The sequence below is a fragment of the Oncorhynchus masou genome, chromosome 17, assembly GCF_036934945.1.
Source record: "Oncorhynchus masou masou isolate Uvic2021 chromosome 17, UVic_Omas_1.1, whole genome shotgun sequence".
Taxonomy (NCBI): Eukaryota; Metazoa; Chordata; class Actinopteri; order Salmoniformes; family Salmonidae; genus Oncorhynchus; species Oncorhynchus masou.
In genome coordinates, this window is record NC_088228.1 from 9,330,964 (window position 1) to 9,343,542 (window position 12,579).

A 12,579-nucleotide genomic window follows, 5' to 3' on the forward strand; every position below is an offset into this window, starting at 1 on the left:
ACAAAGAAAGGAGAGGGGAGGACAGAGGATCCGAAGACAGAGAGGACAGAGAGAGGGGAGGACAGAGGAGCCAAATACAGAGATAGGATAGAGAGAGGGGAGGATAGAGGGAGAAATAGTAAGACAGAGGGAGGGGAGGATAGAGAGAGAAAGAGTAGGACAGAGGGAGGAGAGGATAGAGGGAGAAAGAGTTGGATATAGAGATGAGAGGAGAGAGGGAGAAAGAGTATGATAGAGAGAGGGGAGGATAGAGGGAGAAAGAGTAGGACAGAGGGAGAAAGAGTAGGATAGAGAGAGGGGAGGATAGAGGGAGAAAGAGTAGGACAGAGGGAGAAAGAGTAGGATAGAGGGAGAAAGAGTAGGATAGAGAGAGGGGAGGATAGAGGGAGAAAGAGTAGGACAGAGGGAGAAAGAGTAGGATAGAGAGAGGGGAGGATAGAGGGAGAAAGAGTAGGACAGAGAGGGGAGGATAGAGGCAGGCAGAGTGACTAGAGTATTAGACATACACATAGATCCTGCAGCTGAAGACCCAGAAATGAGAGGTAGAGATGAGGACGGAGGAAGAGGTCTGGAAGAAGAAAAGGAGTCAGAGCAGGTCCTGACCGGCAAGGAAGATTTGATTCGCCGCAGGGACGGGACCACGACACGAGAGCGTTTGGCCGGTATCGGCGATCGGATGGGGGGCTCCACCACGCGTCCATGATAATCAAATAATCTGGTTGAGACGAGGAAAGGTGAGGGGGGTCAAAAGTTTTAAGAAATAGTTAAATAGGTAAAGCGGAGTACATTGTTTACCAAAACAAATACTAGAATAGAACAGAGCAGAATGATTTCCATACCTGCTGTAGAAATCCTCTCTGTAATAGTCGTAGTCAAACTCATAGCCACTAAAGACAGAAATAGAAATGTACATACAATAAGCCACTGATACACTGACAAAACAATAAAAGGGATGTTGATCAGTCCCTGGTATGGTTGACACTGATTTTGTCCCCGACTCAAGGGCTAGTATTAATGTAAGTGGGTTTTAGTGTAAGTGGTTTTATAAATGTAAGTGGGTTTTTAGTGTAAGTGGTTTATTAATGTAAGTGGTTTTAATGAAAGTGGTCTTCCAAGAAGGAAGTGGGCATAGCTTGTCACTCTCTGGCACAAAAAAAGAGTTTCAGAAACGCTCCTTTAGCCAACTCTATTTATAGAGTAGTACAAAGTGTTTCTATGGTTGTCCTGCTCACAGAATGACAATCTATTTCTATGGCCATGCTATGACTCTGACCTGTAGAGAGAGGAGAGGGGCCTCTTGGAGCCCACCACCTTTGGCCTGTAGGGTCTTGGTTCTCCTGCCATGTTGATGTCTGGAAGACAAGCACAGCAGCTTCAGGATCACTGTCTGAACGCTTCACACAGACCACACATACTTTTAGAATCCATGGCCAACTGGCAGCTAATAACTTTAACTTCTCACTCTACTCTTAATGTGCACCAGTCTGGTTTTAGACCTGGACATAACACCGTTTCAGCAGCTGCGCTTGTTTTAGATGTGTTAAATTGCCTAGATGATAAAAAATCATTGTGCTGCCCTATTTATAGATCTTTCCAAGGTCTTTCACACTGTTAAACACTCATTCAAAGGTTTACTGAAATTAGGCTTATTGGAAGTGGTCAGACAGGACAGACACAATGTGTGATTTTTGATGGTGTCAAGTCTAAGACCTGTAGCTAGCTAGCTAAACAATAAACGATAATCCCAACTCATGACGTTACTACCCTGCATGAATCTGCAGGTAGCTAACCAACCAGGTTCAATGTTAGTTAGTTAACATTAGGCTATAACTAGCAAAGTAAATGGTTCTGAGATACAAATAATATTACTACGCAGATCATACAGCTAGCTGACCTAACAACAGCAGTCAAGCACCCAAACTAACTAGCTAGCTTGCTAGCTACTTCCATACACAAATGAGAGAACAGCTCACTGGCCATTTTACTCGCCGTATTGAAATGGATGCTTGCATAGTGGATTATTTTGTCACGACATGTAGCTAGCTAGCTAAACAATGAACCATAATCACAATTTATGATGTTTCCACCCTGCATGAATCTGCAGGTAGCTAACCAACTAGATTCAATGTTAGCTAACAAACCAGCTATAACTAGCAAAGCAAACGGCTCTGAGATATGAATAACGAGCTAGCTGACAGTACACTTTAACTTGAAATTAAAAAGACTTTGTCAAAATTTGAATGTGTAACATCTGAAAATGTAGCAAGCTAGACTATATTTTCTGTATACGTGGAATGGATGCTTCTCCCTGTCATGGAGGCAATGGTTGACCTTAGTTTGAAGATGTAATCCGGAGACAGGTGTTTTCTCCATCTCCTTAGATACTCTAATTCCACTGATTTGAAAACTCGGTCCTCCAGAAAGTGGAGAGCAGCACTTATGCAGTGGCAATATACAGTGGCAAGAAAAAGTATGTGAACCCTTTGGAATTACCTGGATTTCTGCATAAATTGGTCATACAATTGTATCCGATCTTCGTCTACGTCACAACAATAGACAAACACAGTCTGCTTAAACTAATAACACACAAACAATGTATATGTTTTCATGTCTTTATTGAACACACCGTGTAAACATTCACAGTGCAGGGTGGGTATGTGAACTCTTGGATTTAATAACTGGTAGACCCTCCTTTGGCAGCAATAACCTCAACCAAACTTTTTCTGTAGTTGCGGATCAGACCTGCACAACAGTCAGGAGGAATATTGAACCATTCATCTTTACAAAACTGTTTCAGTTCAGCAATATTCTTGGGATGTCTGGTGTGAACCGCTCTTTTGAAGTCATGCCACAGCATCTCAATCTGGTTGAGGCCAGGACTCTGACTGGGCCACTCCAGAAGGTGTATTTTTTTCTTCTGTTGAAGCAATTCTGTTGATTTGCTTCTGTGTTTTGGGTCGTTGTCCTGTTGCATCACCTAACTTCTGTTGAGCTTCAATTGGCGGACAGATAGCATTACATTCTCCGGCCAAATGTCTTGATAAACTTGGGAATTAATTTTTCCATCGATGATCCAAGCAAAGCAGCCCCAAACCATGATGCTCTCTCCACAATACTTTACAGTTGGGATGAGGTTTTGATGTTGGTGTGCTTGTGCCTTTTTTTATGTTCCTTCCAAACAACTCAACTTTAGTTTAATCTGTTCACCGAATATTTATCCAGTAGCGCTGTGGAACACCCAAGTGCTCTTTTGCAAACCTCAGGTGTTCTGTAATCTTTTTTTTGGACAGCAGTGGATTCTTTCATGGTGTCCTCCCATGAACACCATTTTGGTTTAGTGACCTCGTCAACATAGTTGTTAGCATGTTCCAGAGATTTAGCTGACACTCTAGGATTCTTCTTCACCTCATTGAACATTCTGTGCTGTGCTCTTGCAGTCATCTTTGCAGGACGGCCACTCCTAGGGAGAGTAGCAACAGTGCTGAACTTTCTGCATTTATATACAATTTGTCTTACTATGGACTGATGAACGTCAAGGCTTTTAGAGATACATTTGTAACCCTTTCCAGCTCTATGCAAGTCAACAATTAATCTTAGGTCTTCTGAGATCTCTTTTGTTTCGAGCCATGGTTCACATCAAGTAATGCTTCTTGTGAATAACAAACTCCAATTGTGAGTGTTTTTTTATAGGGCAGGGCAGCTCTAAACAACATCTCCAACCTTATTGATTGGACTCCAGGTTAGCTGACTCCTGACTCCAGTTATCATTTGGAGAAGTCATTGGCCGAGGAAAGGTATTCCAAAACTGGGATACAGGAAAAAAAAATGTGATTCACATTTTCAAACAGTCCATTTATATTTTCCAACGGGGCTATTCATTTGGGCAAGTTTTTTTTCTTCTAAAAATATCTGGGGTTTTGGATTGACAAGGATTTAATGTTTAAAAAACACAGATGAACTGGTTAAAAAAGCTCAAATTTAAAGCGGGCTTCTTTTTTAGAAATAGATCTTGCCTCTCCCGAAACAGCAGCAAGCAGATTGTAGAGACAACTTCCCTGCCAGTTCTTGACTATGGTGACTCAATTTACTAGAATGCAGCAGCCATTTCTCCTAAACCTTTGGATGACGTCTACCGTAGCGCCCTTCGCTTTATCACAGGTCCTCGCTTTATCACTGCATCCTCTATCAAAAGGTTGGCTGGTCCTCATTAAAGTTCCGTAGATCTCTTGATTTCTCCCTTTTTGTTTACAAAGCTCTACTACACAAGCTTCCCGACTTACCTAACTTCATTATTGAAGTATAAAGACGTGTTACCAAACCAGTTCACAGGGTTAGTTAACTTCCTCGGGTCTCCGCTGAATTAGGTAAATTCGCATTTAAGTTTTAATGCGCCTCACTGCTGGGACAATTTGCAGAACTCATTACAATGGGATGTTCTGGTGCCTCTCTGGCAGTTCAGGGTGCTGATTGAAGACCTAGCAGCTGAGGAATGTAACTGTTTTGTATCGATTGCCGTTTTGTTTGCACATTGGTTGTCGTATTGTTGTGATCAGGGCATCCTTGGGAATGACACCCTGGTCTCAATGGGTTTTCCCTGAATAAATACAGAGTAGTACAACAGATAAGGAAACATCTGCACACACATTGACTCACACCTCATCCCTGTCCCATTCAGAGTGGCTGGACACTGGTCGGGGAGTGAGATGATATCAGTGTTGAAGCGTCTGACTGTCGGCTCAATCATATGAGCCCTGAGGGTCTCTCAAGGTAATAGGACAGACAGGCACAAGCACGCAGACATAGAAAACACATACATACAGCTACATCACAGAGACAGCTACAGTAGATCACACAGTGCCTTTCTTACATTCATACTCTGTGAGGGTCTTGATGAACAACTCATCCATTCCATAAAAGACACTCTCCGCTAGACTCCTGCTGAGGTCACTAATGATAGAGTGGCACTCAACAGAGTACGTTCTCCCCTGGAATCCTGCTGAGGTCACTAATGATAAGAGTGGGACTCTAAGTGAACACTGTGCCGTTCATCCAGGGAACACACAGTACTGTGATTGATGTCAGTCATTATACTAATCATATAATTGTGTGCTTTGGGGTTGTGTAAGAGAGTGTGTGCATATGGTGAGAGACAGAGTGTGTGTGTGAGAGAGAGAGTACATGTGGGTGTGTTGTGTGTGTGTGTGTGTGTGTGTGTGTGTGTGTGTGTGCGCAAGACAAGGTACACACACAAATAATGTGTTGCTAAGCAATGACCACGACTTAAGAACATGCATATAAATACAATTTGAACTCTGACCTTTTACAATGTTCTATTTTGGTTAAAAGGATATCAAAGGACATCTGAAGTGCCAAAACCATCCCCATATAGCAGAATGTACAGCATTAGCATTGCTACATCAGCTTGTACTCTCTTCAAACCATTCTTATCCCTGTCCACAGGCCTTGATGGAGGGAACAGCCTGTGTTTTAGAGACCATCAAAGCTGCTGCTGAGAGCTCTCACAGTCACTTGGTCTATGCCTCCCTTTTAGGAAACTACAGTATGGTAACTCTGTTGGACTAGCTACGTACAATAAAGTATAGTTGCGTGAGTGAACAGCAGATTGTGTTCATGATAGAGTTTTTTGAGAGTTTCGATGTGCCTTGAATTTGAATGTGTAAGAGACCTCTCATGTCGTTGGTAACAGATACCATCAGATAATAACTGTGCTTTTAAGGTCTGGATGTCTGGGAGAGCCAGGTATGAGTTAACTTATCTTTCTTTAAGGGCATGGCTGATATCTATGGCTTTTTTTGTGATCAAGAATGGATGTTTAATAAATGAAATTTAAAAAAGTACTATTTGATATTCTACAAGTGTATCCATCTGCGCTCCCTACCAGTCTATTCTCCATATAGCTAATGGGGATGAGCAAACTTGTTTTCCACAGACAAACTTGGCACAGAGGTTTGGCACATCATACCTGCCAGAAAGAGCCTCTCCTACACTCTTAGAAAAAAAGGGTTTTTCAGCACTCCCCGTAGGAGAACACTTTTTGGTTCCAGGTACAAACCTTTTTAGTTACAGGTAGAACCATTTGGGGTTCCATGTAGAACCCTGGGTGGAAAAGGTTCTACCTGGAACCAACAAGGTTCTCCAATGGGTTCCGAGAAGATCCATTTTAGTTTCTAGAAAGCACTTTTTTTCTAAGAGTGTATAGCCCCCCTGATGCTGAGCCAAGACAGGCCATGATTTAATCCAAGGCGCGTTGTACAGCATTGCACTAGATAGCCAACAATGCGCATTTTACCTGATGTTTGCGGAGATCGCATTTCCAATAAACACTGTGCATGTCGGCTGAAGTGTAAATCACCTTTAAAGGTCAAATGCTATGCGTTTGTCGATAACATGCCTTGGATTGAATAGATAAAATAACTTTGACTTCAAACTAAGGCTTCTTTTCCTAGTATCCATACTAAATTAATGCTCCTCTATGGATTTAGTGACCTATAGATACCAGGTCAAAAGGCCGCTGGCTTTGCACAATATGACTCTATAGTCGACACTGTAACTGCAATCCGATTCCCCTTTTTCGACGATGCACCGTTAAAAGGTCATCTCCAATTGAGCTGACATATGCATCGTTTGAATGCGGTCTTCGCGAGCGCAGGAATATTGCCTTTTAAAGCCGCATTGTCGGCAGCACTATACAGATTGAATCCCTGCCTCAGCCTGCCCACTACCTTGGCATTTTAAAGCATATTATGGCATTTCAACTCCAAAAAACACTCAACTTCAAAAATACTCCACTCAATAGAACTCTCTATATTCTATAATGTTAGATATAGCCTAATGTTAACTAACTAACATTGATAAGGCATTATCTAAGGCATATGATGACATTCCAAAACACTCCTTACATCAGTGTTTCACAAACGAGAGGTCGCGACCCCACATGGGAAATTCAGATAAAATACATATGTTGGTAACCTCCGGTAGCCGCTAGATATGGTTGTAAATAACAGAGTGGTTTCTGTTTTCTTCCTACAAATGTGGTATAAGTTAGAAAATATTATGACCTGATCACTGAGAGATAAGACTCCCAGGAACATATGCATGTCTTCTGTTTCCCTCTACAATGCCCACAAGGACTCATTAGAACAGAGTGGACAAGACCGGGAAAATAGCATTCATCAATGTTATTCTTTTCTACACAGAAGCTCATACAACATTATTGCCTGATGATCTTCTGAACTTCCCAACACCTTCCTGATGCATACTTCCTTCAGATGGAAATACTGTCAGACTGATTTGTAACAGACTGTCATAGCCCCAATTTAAAAAGTAAACATTGGCCGTTGATTACATCATTTTCTTGACGTGGATATCAAAATGGGATCGCGGGGCAGAACGGTTTGGGAACCCCTGCCTTACATACATACACAATCCTTGTTATCATCTCATTTGCTATTACTGTTGACTTGCTGTTGTCTCCACTTCAGTTCTCTTGTGGAATCAACTGCCTGAGGTTTAGTTTCATGATGTAACTGAGTGACTGGGGCATGATGTAACCGAGTGACTGGGGCATGATGTAACCGAGGGACTGGGGCATGACGTAACAGAGTGACTGGGGCATGATGTAACTGAGTGACTGGGGCATGATGTAACTGAGTGACTGGGGCATGATGTAACCGAGTGACTGGGGCATGATGTAACGGAGTGACTGGGGCATGATGTAACTGAGTGACTGGGGCATGATGTAACCGAGTGACTGGGGCATGATGTAACGGAGTGACTGGGGCATGATGTAACTGAATGACTGGGGCATGATGTAACCGAGTGACTGGGGCATGATGTAACTGAGTGGCTGGGGCATGATGTAACCGAGTGACTAGGGCATGATGTAACCGAGTGACTGGGGCATGATGTAACTGAGTGACTGGGGCATGATGTAACTGAGTGACTGGGGCATGATGTAACTTAGTGACTGGGGCATGATGTAACCGAGTGACTGGGGCATGATGTAACTTAGTGACTGGGGCATGATGTAACCGAGTGACTGGGACATGATGTAACCGAGTGACTGGGACATGATGTAACTTAGTGACTGGGGCATGATGTAACTTAGTGACTGGGGCATGATGTAACTTAGTGACTGGGGCATGATGTAACTTAGTGACTGGGGCATGATGTAACTGAGTGACTGGGGCATGATGTAACCGAGTGACTGGGGCATGATGTAACCGAGTGACTGGGGCATGATGTAACCGAGTGACTGGGGCATGATGTAACTGAGTGATTGGCGCATGATGTAACCGAGTGACTGGGGCATGATGTAACCGAGTGACTGGGGCATGATGTAACCGAGTGACTGGGGCATGATGTAACCTAGTGACTGGGGCATGATGTAACTGAGTGACTGGGGCATGATGTAACTGAGTGACTGGGGCATGATCTAACCGAGTGACTGGGGCATGATGTAACCGAGTGGCTGGGGCATGATGTAACCGAGTGGCTGGGGCATGATGTAACCGAGTGACTGGGGCATGATGTAACCGAGTGACTGGGGCATGATGTAACCGAGTGGCTGGGGCATGATGTAACCGAGTGACTGGGGCATGATGTAACCGAGTGACTGGGGCATGATGTAACCGAGTGACTGGGGCATGATGTAACTTAGTGACTGGGGCAATACTCTGTCTGTCCACTTAGAGGAGGTCCATCCATTTCATACTAGCCTTTCACATATTTTTCTGAGGACTTTCTCATGGAGGAAGCAGGGAGCTAATCAATAAGTAATATGGAGAAGGTTTATGAGAGAGAGAGAAGTCTGGGTTTTAATGTATTCTACTCCTCTTCTTCCACCTGTTGCATCTATCTCATCCTCATACACAACACACACATCTATATCATCCTCATACACAACACACACATCTATCTCATCCTCATACACAACACACACATCTATCTCATCCTCATACACAACACACACATCTATCTCATCCTCATACACAACACACACATCTATCTCATCCTCATACACAACACACACATCTATCTCATCCTCATACACAACACACACATCTATCTCATCCTCATACACAACACACACATCTATCTCATCCTCATACACAACACACACATCTATCTCATCCTCATACACAACACACACATCTATCTCATCTTCATACACAACACACACATCTATCTCATCTTCATACACAACACACACATCTATCTCATCTTCATACACAACACACACATCTATCTCATCCTCATACACAACACACACATCTTCATAGTGATTTGCTGTAGGGTTGGTTGGTAAAAAAAAAAAAAAATATATATATATATATATATATAGAAGCCGAATGTGAGAAGCACAAATTGTGCAAATTCTACTGTACATAATGTAATACTGTAAATGCAATAATGATGTAATTAATACATATTTACATAGAAACATGACTAACTACTCACATCTTTACATAGAAACATGACTAACTACTCACATCTTTACATAGAAACATGACTAACTACTCACATATTTACATAGAAACATGACTAACTACTCACATCTTTACATAGAAACATGACTAACTACTCACATCTTTACATAGAAACATGACTAACTACTCACATCTTTACATAGAAACATGACTAACTACTCACACCTTTACATAGAAACATGAATAACTACTCACATATTTACATAGAAACATGACTAACTACTCACACCTTTACATAGAAACATGACTAACTACTCACATCTTTACATAGAAACATGAATAACTACTCACACCTTTACATAGAAACATGACTAACTACTCACATCTTTACATAGAAACATGACTAACTACTCACACCTTTACATAGAAACATGAATAACTACTCACATATTTACATAGAAACATGACTAGCTACTCACACCTTTACATAGAAACATGACTAACTACTCACATCTTTACATAGAAACATGACTAGCTACTCACACCTTTACATAGAAACATGACTAGCTACTCACACCTTTACATAGAAACATGACTAACTACTCACACCTTTACATAGAAACATGACAAACTACTCACATCTTTACATAGAAACATGACAAACTACTCACATCTTTACATAGAAACATGACTAACTACTCACATCTTTACATAGAAACATGACTAACTACTCACACCTTTACATAGAAACATGACTAACTACTCACACCTTTACATAGAAACATGACTAACTACTCACATCTTTGATTGCGGCGTCTGCCCTTATTATACATTGCCATGACGAACTGGAAACGGTTTCATGCAAGTAGAGATGCTCTATTCTAGTCGGGGTTCCAAAAATGGACTGCCGACAGTACTAGGCAGGACTCACAGTGCCTCCCTGGACTGTACCATGGCACAGCCGATCTGGGGGGGGGACTACAGCATCACACACTCACACACACATACAGTGTGAGTGGATTAATCAATGGACACATGACAATCAATATACACAATGCACCAAATTATTTTGTAATCTTCAGCATACGGCAGAAATTCTACCAAAAATGATTTACTGAAACTCTTGTTGCAAATGACGGAGTCAACCAAGTTATATTTTGAAAGAGGAAGCAAAGTACTTTAAGCACATGTTTTCACATGTCTCCATCTCCACTAATCAAAGTGAATTGAAAGGATTTGTTTTCTATGAATAATGTAAAAGGAACAGCTGTACAGGAAGACTCATGTGAAGACGAGGAGGAACTTCCTGGAACTTCCTGATGCAATCCTGGAACTTCCTGATGCAATGAAAGCCTAAAGACTGGGAGAACTGGATGGCCTACCAGTTGAGGTAGAGGTACCAAACCTTTTGTGATGTACTCAGAGGACCGTTATTAGCATGTTTTAACCACTCCTGTACAAATGGTAGATTATCAGATACTCGACAAGAAGTTCTGATTTGATTATTACTGAAACAGAACCCAAGTGGTAAATATAAAGACCCAGTCCATTAAAAAAACAACAATTGGAGGCCTCTTACACTTCAGTGTTGTAATGCAAAATGCATAGCACACAGAATTACAAAGGTATTGTCGTATATTATTCATCCCAATAACACTGCTGTTTTACATGGGCGATACATTGGAGATTATATAAGACAAGTACTGGAAACAAAAGAACACTATGACAAATCTGGGAAACCAGGCCTTAAGTTCATAGCTGGTTATGAAAAGGCTTTTGATAAAGTATGACTGGAATTGATATATAATATTTACATTTTGGAGAATCTCTTAGACAATGTGGAAAATAGTAAATAATGGCTACTTCTCAGCCCAACTAACCGGTGCCTGTATATAGCCTCGCTACTCTTATAGCCTCGCTACTGTATATAGCCTTGCTACTGTATATAGCCTTGCTACTGTATATAGCCTCGCTACTCTTATAGCCTCGCTACTGTATATAGCCTTGCTACTGTATATAGCCTTGCTACTGTATATAGCCTCGCTACTCTTATAGCCTCGCTACTGTATATAGCCTTGCTACTGTATATAGCCTTGCTACTGTATATAGCCTCGCTACTCTTATAGCCTCGCTACTCTATATAGCCTCGCTACTCTTATAGCCTCGCTACTCTTATAGCCTCGCTACTCTTATAGCCTCGCTACTGTATATAGCCTTGCTACTCTTATAGCCTCGCTACTGTATATAGCCTCGCTACTGTATATAGCCTCGCTACTGTATATAGCCTCGCTACTCTTATAGCCTCGCTACTCTTATAGCCTCGCTACTCTTATAGCCTCGCTACTGTATATAGCCTTGCTACTCTTATAGCCTCGCTACTCTTATAGCCTCGCTACTGTATATAGCCTCGCTACTGTATACAGCCTCGCTACTATTATAGCCTCGCTACTCTTATAGCCTCGCTACTGTATATAGCCTTGCTACTCTTATAGCCTCGCTACTCTTATAGCCTCGCTACTGTATACAGCCTCGCTACTCTTATAGCCTCGCTACTCTTATAGCCTCGCTACTGTATATAGCCTCGCTACTCTTATAGCCTCGCTACTGTATATAGCCCCACTACTGTATATAGCCTTGCTACTGTATATAGCCTCGCTACTCTTATAGCCTCGCTACTGTATATAGCCTCGCTACTGTATATAGCCTCCCTACTCTTATAGCCTTGCTACTGTATATAGCCTCGCTACTCTTATAGCCTTGCTACTGTATATAGCCTTGCTACTGTATATAGCCTCGCTACTGTATATAGCCTTGCTACTGTATATAGCCTCGCTACTCTTATAGCCTCACTACTGTATATAGCCTCGCTACTGTATATAACCTCGCTACTGTATGTAGCCTCGCTACTGTTATTTTTCACTGTCTTTTTACTCTTGTTTTTATTTCTTTACTTACCTATTGTTCACCTAATACCTTTTAGAAATTCCACTGTTGGTTAGAGCCTGTAAGTAAGCATTTCACTGTAAAGGTCTACACCTGTTGTATTTGGCGCACGTGACAAATAAACATTGATTTGATTTGAAAGTGTTAAACTGTCGAGGAATAAAACAAGGTTGTTCACTATCGTCAT

At 41.8% G+C, this 12,579-nt stretch overlaps 1 protein-coding gene across 2 annotated transcripts in view; it reads right to left on the reverse strand.

Annotated features, from left to right (window-relative positions):
* The window catches only part of LOC135558408 (RNA-binding Raly-like protein), a 49,292-nt gene that overhangs the window by 4,023 nt on the left and 32,690 nt on the right, over positions 1 to 12,579 (reverse strand). The window contains exons 1-4 of one of the 2 annotated variants that reach the window (XM_064992189.1): positions 10,249 to 10,333; positions 1,274 to 1,352; positions 840 to 887; positions 507 to 715 (exon numbers count right to left, since the gene is read on the reverse strand). In XM_064992189.1, coding sequence (XP_064848261.1) covers positions 507 to 715; positions 840 to 887; positions 1,274 to 1,352; positions 10,249 to 10,288 — 376 coding nt within the window. In that variant the 5' untranslated portion in view covers positions 10,289 to 10,333. Of the gene's footprint in view, positions 1 to 506; positions 716 to 839; positions 888 to 1,273; positions 1,353 to 10,248; positions 10,334 to 12,579 lie in introns of those variants that run through there. The other variant, XM_064992188.1, reaches the window with a different exon arrangement.